Source organism: Notothenia rossii (assembly GCF_949606895.1).
Source record: "Notothenia rossii genome assembly, chromosome: 5".
NCBI classification, from domain to species: Eukaryota; Metazoa; Chordata; class Actinopteri; order Perciformes; family Nototheniidae; genus Notothenia; species Notothenia rossii.
The window spans coordinates 42,968,340-42,984,182 of NC_136903.1; the positions used below are offsets into that span (position 1 = coordinate 42,968,340).

General features: G+C 40.7%; 1 protein-coding gene across 8 annotated transcripts in view; it reads right to left on the minus strand.

Moving 5' to 3' along the window:
• The window catches only part of bmal1a (basic helix-loop-helix ARNT like 1a), a 56,186-nt gene that overhangs the window by 27,619 nt on the left and 12,724 nt on the right, over nt 1–15,843 (minus strand). For 6 of the 8 annotated variants that reach the window (XR_013808460.1, XR_013808461.1, XM_079682897.1 and 3 more), the window contains exons 2-7: nt 5,347–5,494; nt 4,932–4,952; nt 4,672–4,704; nt 3,545–3,574; nt 2,911–3,068; nt 1,665–1,744 (exon numbers count right to left, since the gene is read on the minus strand). Coding sequence is in view for 6 of the 8 variants with exons in the window: in XM_079682897.1 (XP_079539023.1) it covers nt 1,665–1,744; nt 2,911–3,068; nt 3,545–3,574; nt 4,672–4,704; nt 4,932–4,952; nt 5,347–5,494 (470 nt within the window). In the remaining 2 variants the exon portion in view is untranslated. Of the gene's footprint in view, nt 1–1,664; nt 1,745–2,910; nt 3,069–3,544; nt 3,575–4,671; nt 4,705–4,931; nt 4,953–5,346; nt 5,495–9,415; nt 9,480–10,755; nt 10,914–15,843 lie in introns of all 8 variants that reach the window. The other 2 variants (XM_079682898.1, XM_079682899.1) reach the window with 1 other exon arrangement.

The following is a 15,843-nucleotide window of genomic DNA, read 5'->3' on the forward strand; positions in this document are numbered from 1 at the left end:
GCAAAAAATACTCAGTGTCAAAAGCTTTCCGTAAGTCAAGGACACGGCCCCCACAACCCCACCCCTGTCCATTGATGCCTTAATTTTCTCCACGAAGAAGCATGTCATTGTTTCTGTTGAGTGATTAGCCCTGAATCCAAATTGCATTGGATGCAGTGTAAAGGAGCTGTTGTTGAGATGATTGATGATTTGTTTGGCAATCAATTTTTCAAATACTATGGGTAAGATGCCCGTAGTTCTTTTTAGCAGGTGTGCCAAGGCAAATTTCTCACCATATTTAGCTGGTTTTGAAGCAGTTCTGGATTCGGTGCCAGATGTCTCTGACTTGACATGACGTTGGCTGCGATTGAGGTAGCTGTTCATACCATCCTGCTGGTCTTCATACCCTTCAAGCACCTTTAACTTTGCATCACATTCAGCTACAGCTGCATCCATCTCTAATTGTTCTCTTTGAGCTTTGCTTGCTGCTGTATTAGAGAGGCTTCTTCTACCTCAAGAGCCTGCTTCTTCTTTAAAGATGCTGCTCGAGCTATCAGTGCTGCCTTTTCAGCCTCCGCCCTCCTGCGAGCAGAAGAAACAGTAGAGGAAACTGTAACTGAAACTGTATGGTTACTGTATGGTTACTGGCTCTGGAGGCGCTGTCTTCCGGCCTGATATCATCTACTTCAGACGAGCAGGTTTCCTCTTCATGGTCCTCCTTTGTGCCTTCGCGTACTCCTTTAATCCATTTTTCAGTTATGCGTACAAACTGTTCAATGTTTGCTGATTTGGGATTAAACCACTGTTGCTGGTCTTCAGACGCCTCCTCTTCAGGTAAGAGGGTTACAAACTCCTTAATGTCATTAAACTCTCCATATAATTTAGCAAAGTCATTCAGAATTTCTTCTTCAACTTTATCCACATTGCTATCATTTTCTTTAAGACATTTCAGCTCATTAACCTTCTTGGTGAGCTGGCCCAGCTTCGCTCTCCTTAATCCATTTAGCCTGTGGAGCATCTCCTCTTTGGCCTTTTCCGTGGGCTTTGGCTCCCTCTTTTGGCTCCTTTCGGTTAGTTCATCCATGGCTCTTTCAAATTAAACTTAAAGGGGACCTATCATGCAAAATGCACTCTTGTACATCTTTTATACAGGAATATGTGTCCCTGGTGTGTCAAGGAACTCACCAAGTGTCAGAAAATACAACAATGGAAAGACCTTTGCTCTGTGCTTCCTTCTCCAATGCCGTCAATTTCACATGGCTGGTTCAAATAAATGATATAATAGCACTAACAACAAAGGATTATAATATTAAAATATATCAAACTATACATTTTAACATATGGCTCCTACACAAAGGTTTAAATGATTTTACAAAATGAATCCCAGAAGACCACAGATTATATACATTTGAATATAACCCAAAGCCTAATGAAAATGGAAAACTGTAGTATACAAGCAAACATGTTATTTTTCTCGGACAAACATAAAATAAACCTTTATCCTGATTTGAAACAGTTAGGAACAGGTCAAATCAGACCCGAGCAGAACATTATTATTTATGATATTAACATAATAAATACGTTGATGTTTTGAATACCATAATACATAAACAAAACAATGAATTGCAGTTAATGATGAAAATGAATAATTGAGAGGGTTTGACGGACTGGATCCTTTGACTCACCCTTAATATCAGGTGCTTCAACTCATCGTCTGACAGGAAGGAGGGCTTGTAGTTGGCCTCTGTGTACGGGTTGGCTACTCCTGCATACCAGGAAACACACAGGTCACACCTTTATTCATTATTTTACACACTTTTCCCATTTTCTTGGAACAAGTTCTCCTTCCAGTCCTTCATTTTCTTAAATGCTCAAAGACGCCCTTTCCAGTGACAAAGTGTCATTCAAAAGAAGCACAGAGTTGTATTATATATTGCCTCCTAACAAGCCTGTCCTGCTCAATTAATGATACAAAAAATGTTTTATATATATATATAAGTAACATTGTGTAGTACAATTACAAATGTTTGGTACATTATAGAGTTATGTGCATTCAAACATTTTTCTTACTTTACAATTTATGTATTTACAATCTGTTATTGTTACTGGCTCCTTCAATACATTCACTTACATTTTTTCAGGATTCTTTTTTTATTTCCATGGTGAGCACATTTGTTTAATATTTTGTTCATAAAGTGTGCTTTCCTTTATCTAAGATGAAACGGATATAGACGTGTGCCTTGTATCTGCGCTGTGTTTCTGCTGCTGTAATGCCTCCCTTTCAAACTCATGCACTTCTGATCACTCTACTGTGAAATGTTCCCCTTTATTCCCCTTCATTACACTCAGCTGTGCCACAGAGCCTCACATATCAATGACTTGTACTTCTTACTGACACTTGCTGTGCCTCCTGTGAGAGGTAACTGTATGGACTGTTTTCAGGCAGAATGTCTGTGCAGATGTTTTAGCTTGCACAAACCTGTTCTTTTTTTCAGCAGATTAAAGATCGGTTAAGCTACACATTTTTTTGTTACAGCAGCATGTTATAACAAAGGCATTGCACATCATTTGAAAAAAAACAAAACAGAATAGAAACATCTCAAAATAGAAAATAAAACAGAACTATAAAAAGCCAAATATATACGAGTTGACTGTAAAAGATACAAATCTGTCTGACAAATAAACACCATTAAGGGCCAAACTACACCTAACAAAATGTTAAAGTAGGATATGATGTACTTTATAGTAAGTGTGCATGGAATAGTATATCAACTAAATATGAATGTAAAATGTACAGTGTGAAGAAGGTCCAGTTAGAAGTTGTATGTCCAGTACAGAGAAGAGAAACAATGGAGCAGTGAGCTCTCTGCCAGCAGAGGTGGTCTGCTGTACAGACTTGTGTCGATAGAGTGTGTTTCAGGATCTGCTAACCTCTGAGGGTCTTCATGTGCTGGACGGCCATGCGCAGCACCGTCAGCTTGTCCAGTTTGCGGGACATGGCGTTGCAGGTGGGCACCAGAGAGGCCAGCTCGTCGATGAAGCTGTTCATTTTGTCCCTGCGCCGCTTCTCGATCTGACTGTGAGCCTCTCTGTGGGGAGAAGCAGAGAGGGTTACAACACACATCTCATCTGACTGCCATGAATGCAAAGAAAATACACTTTGGTTGATTTCACCTTCACTATGTGAGACAGGATCCTTAAAGTGCACAGCTCCCAGTCTAATCTAACATGATATATGAAATGCAGCTCAGAACGGACCGTCCTCTACAGATGAAATTTCTCTGTTGAGTGTGTCTTCCAGGACTGAACACATCTCTCTGGTCTGTCAAATGGTTCTGTAGCTGCTAATAAAAGGGACTTCTCTCCACCGAGGGGGCTTGTCATTAGCCGCTCGGTATGCTCTTACACCCCCTCAGCCCCACATTATGCTCAGATCTATACATTTCAATGTATAACATTTCTTATTATCACAGTACACAAAGCTCCCTCTGTTCCAATCAGACAGAGGGACATTTAATTCATGTAAGAAAGATTAGAAGGCAGGGGGAGTGAGGGGGGGTTGTACCTGGCATTCTTAATCCGGCCCTGTTGGTCACTGCAAAGACAGACAGAGAATATTTAGGGAGAACATTTGAGAAAAATGAAGGTCAAAGCTTGAGATTGAAATGAATGAGGGAGGAGGTATTTGAAATACACAGGAATGATGAACAGAGGGGATGAGAATTCAATATTGTATTCTTATGATTGCTCTGCTTCCAGGGTTGCAATCACGAAAACACATTTTCCTTTAGCTTGAGTAATATCTAGTGGTTTGCCAAGGCTTCTGCTAACAAACCATTCCAATGATGTGAGTTGAACGTCACTGGGCCTCAAGAACAAGTTTAATTACACGCGTGTCCCAAGTCTCACTGAGCAAATCCTCCCACATAAAAATGTTAACTTGATGAGGGATGGTTGTACCTGCCTAGAGGTTACTGTCGCTGGACAGACTGTAACTGTTTAGCTTGATAAGGGCAGATTGAATTTCAAGGCAAATTCGAGCTGCTTTAGTTTCAAATTCAGGACCTTTAAATTGTGTGAGTGTCTGAGATTAGATCCTTGGAAAGAAAGGCCCACTCTGTTACAGTGCAGAGCGCTAAGTCCTTGGACTTAGAAATCAAAGACCTAAACTGTTTAGCAGGGACAGGATATGGAACTACAGATGTCAACATTGGGTCATTCTCATAAATCAAGACATAGTTTAATATGTAGTTATTGATTTCAGTCTTTAAATAGACAAATGAAAGCAGGTCCAATGAGAGCTGCTGACAGTGAGCTCTTCAGTTATTTTGACCAAGTTTCTTAAAAGGGAACATTACATTCTGTATTCTCTCCTGTAAAACAATTACTTTAAAAAAAAAGTGTCATTCTTTCAATGCTGTGAGCACCCTTAACCAAAACTATCATTGTATCGGTGTGCCATCAGACATCTTAAGAGTCAGTCAAAAAATCAAAGCAAAATCATCCGCTTGCATACATATCACTGGAGGTAGGTATATTTGTTTGGATGTGATTTGGGTGAACCAACCCTTAAAGTTGGGGTTAACTGATTCAAAGCAGAAACTGGATCATTTCAGCAGCAGATGAAGTAAATACAGCAATACTGATGATTAAAGTTCCCTCTTCATGATCACAGTCATGGCGGCTGCTTACCCTCCCAGTTTATCTTTGTCTGGGTCCATGTCACTGAAGAGGAAAGACAGGAGATTACATTTCAATAAGAACATCACAGACCTTTAGAAGAACCACAGAACTTCAGTTTCATGCATACAGGCTTGCTGGGATTAGCACTTTTGTTCTTCAGTTGATTAAAAATGTCATATTGCAAAATCAACAGTGGGTCCTATATATTTCAGATCTTGATAAATGAAACTGTGCTACTATTATTCAAATGGAGTCATGTTTGAACTTACTCAAATGAGAAGCCATCAATTCTGAAAGGAAAAACACATGTATGAATCAGTGTGCATCTTCGAGGTATTGTGATCTTTTTACAATGTGTAAACAAAGAACTGATTGACATTGTTTAATAGTACACATCATTTTATTTATTTATATTTATTGACTTGTTCTTCTCTCCTCCCTGCCTTTTTTCATTTTTGCCATTCATGTTTTTTTTGTTTTTATACTTACTTTACGTTTTTGATATTTTTAATAATAATAATGTGTGCCTACTTTCTTATTCCTTTAATATGTTTTCAATATGCAAGTCTTTTCCCTTCACTTCATCTGCACTACACCTCTGCTGTTGTGATCATGTAAATGTCCCTGATTCATCATCTTTTCTTATTTCCTCTGTGCTTCCTTCTCTCCTCCTGGGGGACTCACTGGTAATCCGTTGTGCTGCCCTTCCTCTTGCGGGTGTAGTCCATGCCGGGCGTGCTGATGGAGCTGGTGATGATGTCGGTGGAGCCGGGCGACATGAAATCAGTCATTGTAGACGAGATGTCCATCCTTTGGTCTGCCATCAGGTCATCTGCAGAGAGAACACCAAAGTTCGGATTATTCAGCCTGACCTCTCTTACTCTATGGAGTTCATTAGAAATGGTTGGGGTACCTGGGTTTTGTAATAACTGATCATTGTAATCTTATATTTCCGGGGAAAACATTTCGATGGAATGAAAGATAGAGTTATGTGTGATATTGTTTGCAAAATATGCTCTTTAAATGTGGTTTAAATGGCCCCGAAACATTCATTGTAGGGGTTGACCGATTATCGAGGCCGATATTCCGCATTTTACAGATTATCGGCCTTTTTAAAAAAAAATCAAATTGTCGATAAAACTTTGGCTCTGATGCGGCCGTTTCTCAGGCAGCAGTCACCACTGTCTGTTCACGAGCAATGTCCCGCCCACAGCGCTATCTGATAGGCTATTACTGAAGTGTCAATCAACACTGAAGATTTTCCAGGGCGGGACCTTCTCAGAATACAGGCAGGTGCGAAGAACACATACAGAGGCAAGCAGCAGCAGCAGCAGTGGCGGTTCTACAGGGTGGCACGGGGTGGCAGCTGCCACCTCAGAAAAATGCCTTGCCACCCCAGCTGCCACCCCAGTTGGCAGCTTTGTTTTGAAAGAAAAGTTGTGGCTCATCGGGCATTTCTGAGAGAAAATCTCTAATGTGCAAGTGAATGCAGCACAAGACGCGCCTTGTAACCCCTCCCCCGGCCCTGGCGCGAGCCTGGAAATATGATTGGCGGCGATTTCCTTTGAACGGGGGGAGAGCGCAAAACGAGAAGCATTTCGGATCCAATTAGATGGAAGGAATGAGGTATTTGCGGTCTGGAACGACAGAGAAGAGACTGTCAAGTTTGGCTATAAGGCAAGGCAAGGCAAGTTTATTTATATAGCACTTTTCTGTATGCAACAATTCAAAGTGCTTTACAAAACAAATGAAAATACTTTTTAGGAATACATACAGTAAAAACACATATATAATGGCATTTTACAACAGGCATTACAAAGCAAATATAATAAAATAATTAAAATAAACACCACAGGTATACAATACATATTTAAAAGGCATACTGTAGTGTGAATATGAGCAGCTCAATTAAAAGCAGCGGCAAAGAGATATGTTTTTAGTCTCGATTTAAAAATAGTAAGCGTTTCTGCGGACGTGCACGATTTGGGTAGTTTGTTCCAGATTGTCGGGGCATAATAGCTAAATGCTGCCTCTCCATGTTTTGTTTTACTCTCGGAACCGATAGCAGACCCGTCCCAGAAGACCTGAGGCACCTTGATGGCTCGTAATTATGTAGGAGTTCAACAAAATACTTTGGTCCTAAACCATGTAATGATTTAAAAACTAGCAATAGTACTTTAAAATCAATTATTTGGCCGACTGGAAGCCAATGTAAAGATTTCAGAACCGGACTGATGTGATCCACTCTTTTAGTGTTAGTGAGGACACGTGCAGCAGCGTTCTGGATCAGCTGCAGCTTTCTGATGGATCTTTTTGTCAGCGCTGTGAATACACTATTGCAGTAGTCGAGTCTACTAAAGATAAAAGCATGGACAAGCTTTTCTAAGTCCTGTTGTGACATTAGTTTTTTAATCCTTGATATGTTCTTCGGGCTGTACTCAGCATTAAAACAAAATGCACCATAGCTTTAAATCTTAATAAGTTTGTGAGGCGTTTTGCTGAGCAAGATGGTAATCGCCACATTCAGCTGTTATAGGCATACCAACTTGATACTCTGCTCACGGATGACTCGATGAGCATAATACACTGTTAAGATGATGACCTTACGTGTGTAAAAAATTTTTTTTTTCTGTTTTAAGTCCTGAGAAAGTCAAATAAGACGGTGTGTAGAACTTCACTGCCCAGCCAATAAAAAGTAACCACTTTGATTTAACTAGGCCAGTAGGTAAGGACTTTCCACTGGAAAATAACTTACTGCAGCGATGTTTATGTTTGAGCTGAATACATGTTTTTTAACCCTAATTGATGTAGTTAGTCACTTCTTTAATGTTTGTTCTTTCTGATGTAAAGTCAAGGTTGTAACTGTTTGCAATGAAGTTGTGCGGCGCTGAACTGTTCTTTTGATTATATTGATATATGATAGTAATGACTTATCTTTCAAATTTGAAGGAGAGTGAGCAAGCATCTTGTGGAACATTCATCATTAACTCCTTCAAAAAATATAGTTTTTTTAATAATAACACTGAATATGTGAATCATAACAGTGATTGATAGGTAATATCATATTAATTTAGACAAACATCGACGAGACAGTTAATTAATATACTTATTGCAGCAGTCTGCATATATTTGGTACCCCTGCTGGTCTAAGAGTGAGATAAACTCATTCAGTTATTGTTCAGTTAAAATTCATTAAAACCCTCTATGGTATGCACTATGATAAAAATGTTTGGAGTGTTTTTTTGTCATATAATAGACCAAATAAACATAATCTAAAGACATTTCAAATAAATAATAATTTGGGGGTACTTTTTGGGGTGTGTTGCCTTGAGGCAAAACTATACCATAATAGTAAGTTATGAAAAAAGAGACTTATTGTTTCAAATTTGAACAAAATGTATTTAAAAACACATGGAATATACTAAATAGCCTCAACAGGTAAAATTGCATGCCAATTAAAATGTGAAAATTGTTATTTTTTATATTTTAACAAGATTACATGTCTGAATGTTGCCTGCAGGCAACATTTTACCATTGTGAAACAACCTTTAGGAATAAATACGCAAAGAGCCTAGGCATATTTCATCAAACTTTATTGAGCCATTTGACAAAATAGACTCACTATTGTGGAAGTTCATGAAGCAGTTATTGTCAGCAGTGAAGCACAGGTATGTGACACACTTTGATCACTGCACTTTCACCTTTACAGCCAGGGTATTTTCACCGGCTCTTTTTCTCCACCCACACAGGCCAATGGTCAGTGTGGTCATGATGCACATGTGTTGATGGCACTGATGAGGAAGAACCTCTGTGCATCTTCTCATCTCGCAGCGGAGAAACTGTGACGCGCTTGGACGACTGGGACGGCCCGTCTACACTACAGGCATCAAAAAAAGCTTTCAATGCTTCGCCCATTCACTTGAATGGGGTGACGTAGAAGATTTTTAATCTTCGCCGAATTGCATTGTGGGGAGCATGGCATGGCTTTGCAAGCATCACGAGCATCTATCGGCATCAAAAGTTGAGGCTCGATGCTTGGCATCAGCCAATCAAATCCAGTTTATGCAAATCCCGCCAGTGCAAGCGCAGCCAATCAAACCGCGTGCAAGCTGGGAGAGCCAGACCGCAGTTCATTTCCTCATATTCCAAACGAGATATTACGGTAGCAAATCACCCGGTTCTTTACGACCAGAACTATTTACCGGGATGCAAACCGGAGGAACCAGGCATTGAGGGAGGTGGCAGAGACAGTGGGTGAAACTGGTAGGTTTTTCGCCTGTTTGGAGAGTTTATATCCAGTTTACTTCGTTTAACATTGCTATTGCTTTGTATGTCGGGGGCGGGAGATTCATGTGATTGGTTGTTGGTCGCGTTGCTCGCAAAAAATCGCCAAGCTTCAGACACGCCCAGCTTCAAGATTTTTTGATGCCTGTAGTGTAGACGGGCCGGGACTGTGACGGCTGCTAGTGGAGCCTCGCAGCAACTCTGCTTTCTGCACCACAATCTGTGGTGCTGATTAATTGGGACTACTAAATGAGTGAGACTCAAATATCAGAAGTTCAGAACAAGTTTTAGTAGTTTTTATTTTAACTTCATTTACTTTACTCAGGGTCACAGAGAGGAAACCAGTTTAAGATGTGGAAATATCCACAGGTATGTTTCAGACACTTTCATTATGATGGGTCAAAAGCATTGAGGTTGTTAACAGCGACAGTCTGTGTTTAAAGGAACATTAATATTAAGTCAGTCTCACCACAGATGTTCATCACAGCCTCTGTGTTAAAATCATCTCCTTCCATCCACTCTTGGGCCCTCAACTGTGAACAAATAACATGTAATGAAGTGTCATTCACAGCAGGAGTCATTTTAAAAACATCAACAAGTGTACAAACATGTAGGTCAGTGTGGAGGCAGATTGAACAGGAAGACACTGCCTCTGTCAGTCATTTCTTGAAAGAGGATTATGTTATACCTTATCTGTTCCATGAAAGACTCAATCACAGTCATGTGTATTATGGCTTAACAACTCAACTGGATTTGATGGAAATAGCAATATGAACTAGTCTAGTACAATATCCAAATCTCAGCCAAGGCAAATATTTTTGTCAAAATGCAAGTTAAGAATATATTAAAATCTTGCACAGATCTTTGCCAAACAATAAACATTGTGATCATTTTGTGCAGTCCCCTCATTTCCAAGAAAAGTATTTCAATGAACAACTGAATGGGAATGTTTAGATGACAACTACTGAACACACTATTAGTTTACTGAGGCTCGTCTTCACTGAGCTACCTAATTATTGAGTTACTTTACTTAAGAGTAACTTGACCATGCCGCTCGGGTTAAATAGTTCTTGAAAGGTCTGTTCCAGGAAGTGACCAAGAAGTGTGCTCTTAGTAACAAAGTAGCAGTGTCAGTGTGCCGACACCCCCTGCTGTACAGTTCTACATCACTGGGCCAACATGTGGAGTTAGACCACAAGAGTCTTTCATCAGATGTTCATAGTATGCAAACTAAGCTGGTGTGCTTGGTGTAACTGCATTGCATAGAACTGATTAAGATTCATGAGCACCAAACATGGCAAATGGCTAAATGCTGAGCCTCAGATATATAAATGTATAATAAGCTGAATCCATCATATGATATGTTCTGTCCCTGTGACCACAAACAGCTTTTCATTTCCTTACACATAGTTTTTTACTTCAGGAGGTAAATGTTCACTTTTACAAACACAATGCCACCAGTTAAAACACTTGCAATAACCAGTAAAATACAATACTACAGTAAATATTCAGAAATCTCAGATTCAATGAACAACATTGTAATAGTGCCAGCTATCATATATATAGAAATTGTATTTATTGGGATAAACCCCTTGAGATGCATCATCTCGTCTTCAAGGGGGTCCCAAAATCATGATAGGACCCTGTATCTGAGTGAATGTGAGCGGATAGCAGGGTGAATAAGGACCAATAACCACGCATTCTTCTCTCAGGCTGTTGTCACATGAGTCAGCCTGATGTATACGACCCCCCCCCCCCACCACTGTGAAACATGAGTGGATCAGGCTGCACACGTGCTGCTTCAGTTACCTGGATATGAAACTGGAAGGGGCCAGGGCTCGCCTGGATCAGCGGGGTCTGCTCTCAGTCTGCTCTGATTCAGCCTGACCTAGTTTCATCCGGTTTGATGTGGTCGCTGTGCCCCGATATAATTTGATCCTCAAACAGCTGGTGCAACCCATCTACCCCTGGAGAGAGGCAGGGGAAAATCAGTCAAGTGCAAATAAAATCTTACACAAATATACACATGTAAACAAAAATAAATAGATAAGAAGTTATATATAGGACCACATATGTCCAGCATCTTAAAAAATAAACTTATTTAAATCAGAATATGGAATAAAAAAATGCCTTAATTCTAACTAATATTTCTGGGTTAATTGGATTCTACTTGATGAGCCATTATAAATTAAATTATGAAAGCTACAAGATTTGTTCTATTCTCCATTTTAACTTTCATGCAAAGCTGAATTTGCAGGGTGTCCATTCTTCCATTTAAGCACTCGGAAGCACTACTAGTACTACTACTCCGTAGTAATGAGTAGTACTAGTGGTAGTAGTAACTCACACACCCGTAATACTATAATGGCAAAGAACCCCTAATCGAAAACATTTGATATACATAATACATTTTAAGTGACTTTATAAGCTATCGTGGCTCAAGCTTAGAACAACTACACTAAAGATATTTCCTTTCCGTTCATCTTTTCATTTTTAACGATTGCTACAACACTCTAACAGCACCTCAACTTTTCTGCGGACCTGTAAGCCGTCTCCAGATTACTTCTAGGCCGAAGCAAAATGTATTTCCTATCCAAGATATGCTGTTAAGCTTACCTAATTGTTTGTATTTTAAAACACTATGCTTTCACTATTAAAAACAGAAGAGAGGATTAAGGAGAAACCTCAGGAGGAGGAGCGGCTGATCTGAAGCTCGGACACTTATCGGAGGGTGGATGGTTTGATACCCGGCCGCTGTGGACAACATGTCTATACTCCAACAGCCTGCTCATGTATTTGCCCCTGATGAGGAGGTGGCACCTTGTAAGGCTGCCTCTGCCCCAGTGTTTAGCTGACTTCTGTTGGAAAAGCAATTTCAGTGTTCGTAAATAAAAAAAAAAATACCTATGTGTATAAAATCCATTTACAATTTGGCTAAATGCTTTCCTATTTCACATTGGCTGGGGTTAGTGGACTGTAAACTGGGTCCAGAGACGCAGATTTGGACTCTGACAGCACCTAGCTTCCACGCAGGTTTCTACTGCAGGTCTTAGCTGAACTCTTGATTGAGAAATAATGAAAATGCAATAAAAGCTAGTCTTAACATGTGATGGCGTTCTAAACATGTTGGTTCCATCTAAATGTTAAATGTACAGCGACGGGCTGGGGAACAGCTCAGTCGTTAGAACGGGCGGGTGTATGCAGATTCTGCTGCTAGTAAGCCGGTTTGAATCCTGGGCCAGCCCAACATTTCAGGCAATGTCCTCCCCTCTGTCTCCCCCTTTCTACACTAAAGCATACAATAAAGGCACTCTCTGGCCCAAAAAATACCTTGGAGAATGTACATGGAGCACAGAATGCAGAGGTAAAGAAGCACAGTTAGCAGCTCAGCTCTGGGTCAGGACAGCTCGCCACGCCACACAGGGACAAAGCTCTGGGATGGGGGGGAAACCACTATGTCATGATTGAACACTGAAAAGAACTGGTGCTGTAGTGGAAACTGGGTCAGCCAGTCTCTATGGTCTCAAAACCAGCCAGCCTCAATTTCCATCCTCCACCTACTTGTAACTTCATCAGTGAGTCAGCATGCAGCTCTGTTCCCTGCTCTACACCCACTCAGCCAGGACACATCCAGGCAAACCATCAATCACACACACCCCCATCCTGACCAACATTAGAATAAAAAGGGGGGGGGGGGGGGGTGATGTTATACATTTGATAAACTGTTACTTTTTATAATGTTGGCAAATGAATAACAAACATAGCTGTGTTGAGAAAAGCTCGCTTTTTGACTGAACTACTAGGATTTCCAAAAATATTTTCAATGCTGCATCTCTTAAAACACCAGCTTACTTCAGACATTTATATTACTGTAGTTAAAAAAAACACCACCTGTATATTCATGTTAAATGGATTCATTGGAGAGTAAAGAATGCGTGTGAAAAGGGAAAAAAGGGCTGTACTGCAGAGTCATTGTAGTGTATGTTGGCGGAGAGAACACACATTTAGTCATGCTGGTAGGGCCCACTCTACCTTCTGCTATATAATATATATTATAATAGCTCAACATATCTGAGATGGAGCCACACTAATAATATACTGTATGATAATAATAAGTTATACATTTTACTTTTGTTTCATTACACTAGAGAATCATATGTGACTAAGCCTTAACATAAGAGCAGTATTGTGTTGCAAAATGTTTAGGTTTTCAAATGTAAACCCAAATGTTAATTTGTTTGAATGATCAATCAATCAATCAATCAATCAATGTTTATTTATATAGCCCAATATCAGAAATGTTACATTTGTCTCAGTGGACTTCACAGTTTGTACAGAATATCAGTATGACAATACGACACCCTCTGTCCTGAGACCCTCACATCGTACAAGGAAAAACTAACAGAGAAAACCCAGAGTTTAAAGGAAAAAATGGGAGAAACCTCAGGGAGAGCAACAGAGGAGGGATCCCTCTCCCAGGACGGACAGACGTGCAATAGATGCCGTGTGTAAATCGAAAGGATAATACATTTGCAACATAGGTAGTCCAAATGTTTGGAAATGCATGTGTGTATATAATAGGAAGATGAATCCACGAGGATATCCATCCAGGACTCAAGATCCAGGACTCGCGATCCATGACACAGGACCGCAGGATCATCCATGACTCCGGATCCCGGCGTATATAGACACCAAAAAGAAAGACATTTGGGGAAGCTGGGTTAATCGGAACATGAGAGTACAAAGGTATAGACAGAGAGAAGGAAGAAGTAAGATGTCCCCCGACAAACTAAGCCTATATCAGCAAAACTAGGGGCTGAATCTAATCAGCCCTAACTATAAGCTTTATCAAAAAGGAAGGTCTTAAGCGCACTCTTAAAAACAGATAGGGTGTCTGCCGCCCGAACACAAACTGGAAGCTGATTCCACAAAAGTGGAGCTTGATGAAGTAAATGCAATCATTGGGGAAGGTGGAACTCGAAACAATGAAGCCACCGACTGCAATTCCCGCGGCTCAAGGACTGTCTGAGCGTCTTTCAGCTCATTGTTTCGGTTTTACAGGATGCTCTTTTTAGAGTTCTATCAAATACATACTTAAACCAACATTTGTATTCCCCTTTTTTGAAAAAGAATAGATATTTATTTTTGAAAATGTCTGTGCTGTTTTTGTGGCACTTCAGTAATGAATATGTGAAACAGTCTTCTCAGGGAATGGATCAGGCTGAACCTCTCTGAACCTCTGAACCTCTGAACCTCTCAGAACCTCTCTGAACCTCAGAACCTCTCTGAACCTCACAGAACGTCTCTGAACCTCACAGAACCTCTGAACCTCTGAACCTCAGAACCTCTCTGAACCTCTGAACCTCTCAGAACCTCTCTGAACCTCTCTGGAACTCAGAACCTCTCTGAACCTCTGAACCTCTCAGAACCCCTCTGGAACTCAGAACCTCTCTGAACCTCTCAGAACCTCTCTGGAACTCTGAACCTCTCAGAACCTCAGAACGTCTCTGAACCTCACAGAACGTCTCTGAACCTCACAGAACCTCTCAGAACCTCTGAACCTCTCTGAACCTCTCAAAACCTCTCAGAACCTCTGAACCTCTCAGAACCTCTCTGAACCTCTCTGGAACTCAGAACCTCTCTGAACCTCTCAGAACCTCTGAACCTCTCAGAACCTCTCTGGAACTCAGAACCTCTCTGAACCTCTCTGAACCTCTCTGAACCTCTCTGGAACTCTGAACCTCACAGAACGTCTCTGAACCTCACAGAACGTCACAGAACCTCTCAGAACCTCTGAACCTCTCAGAACCTCTGAACTTCTCTGAACTTCTCTGAACCTCAGAACCTCTCTGAACCTCTCTGAACCTCTCTGGAACTCAGAACCTCTCTGAACCTCTGAACCTCTGAACCTCTCTGAACCTCTCTGAACCTCTCTGAACCTCTCTGAACCTCTGAACCTCTCAGAACCTCTCTGGAACTCAGAACCTCTCTGAACCTCTCTGGAACTCTGAACCTCTCTGAACCTCTCTGGAACTCAGAACCTCTCTGAATCTCTCAGAACCTTTCAGAACCTCTGAACCTCAGAACCTCTCAAAACCTCTCAGAACCTCTCAAAAACTCTCTGAACCTCTCAGAAACTCTGAACCTCTCTGAACCTCAGAACCTCTCTGAACCTCAGAACCTCTGTGAACCTCTCAGAACCTCTGTGAACCTCTCTGGAACTCAGAACCTCTCTGAACCTCAGAACCTCTCTGAACCTCTCTGAAACTCAGAACCTCTCTGAACCTCTCAGAAACTCAGAACCTCTCTGGAACTCTGAACCTCTCTGAACCTCAGAACCTCTCTGGAACTCAGAACCTCTCTGAACCTCTCGGAACGTTGGATTCATATACCGATCTAAATATTGAGTTCACTAGGGGTGCGCAAAAAAAATCGATTCACATAAGAATCGCGATTCTATCTCTGCCGATCCAGAATCGATTAAGAAATTCCAAGAATCGATTCACATTTTTCAGTCTTGGCGCAACCTGCCCCATCGGAAATGATTCGGACATATTTTGGATTTTATTTTCGCGGAGGGAAGAAGGAGCTTGACAAGACGAATGCAATATGCAAGCTTTGCAAAGCGAAGGTGAAATATTTCGGAAACCCTACAAACTTGAGGACTCGCGTTATTGAGGAAGTGTAGTAAAGTTAACTTACCTGATATATTTTTCGGCTACTTCTGATGTTAGGAATAATAATAAGCCTATTTTGTGTTACTGTGTGCTCTTGACTTATTGTCTGAAAGAACAGTAGGACAAAGAAAGATTTCAGATGGAGAGCTCGGGCTAGCAGTGTTTATTTTTATTTTTATTTGAGTCCATACTCCAGGGAAGTTTAGTTCACATTTTAAAA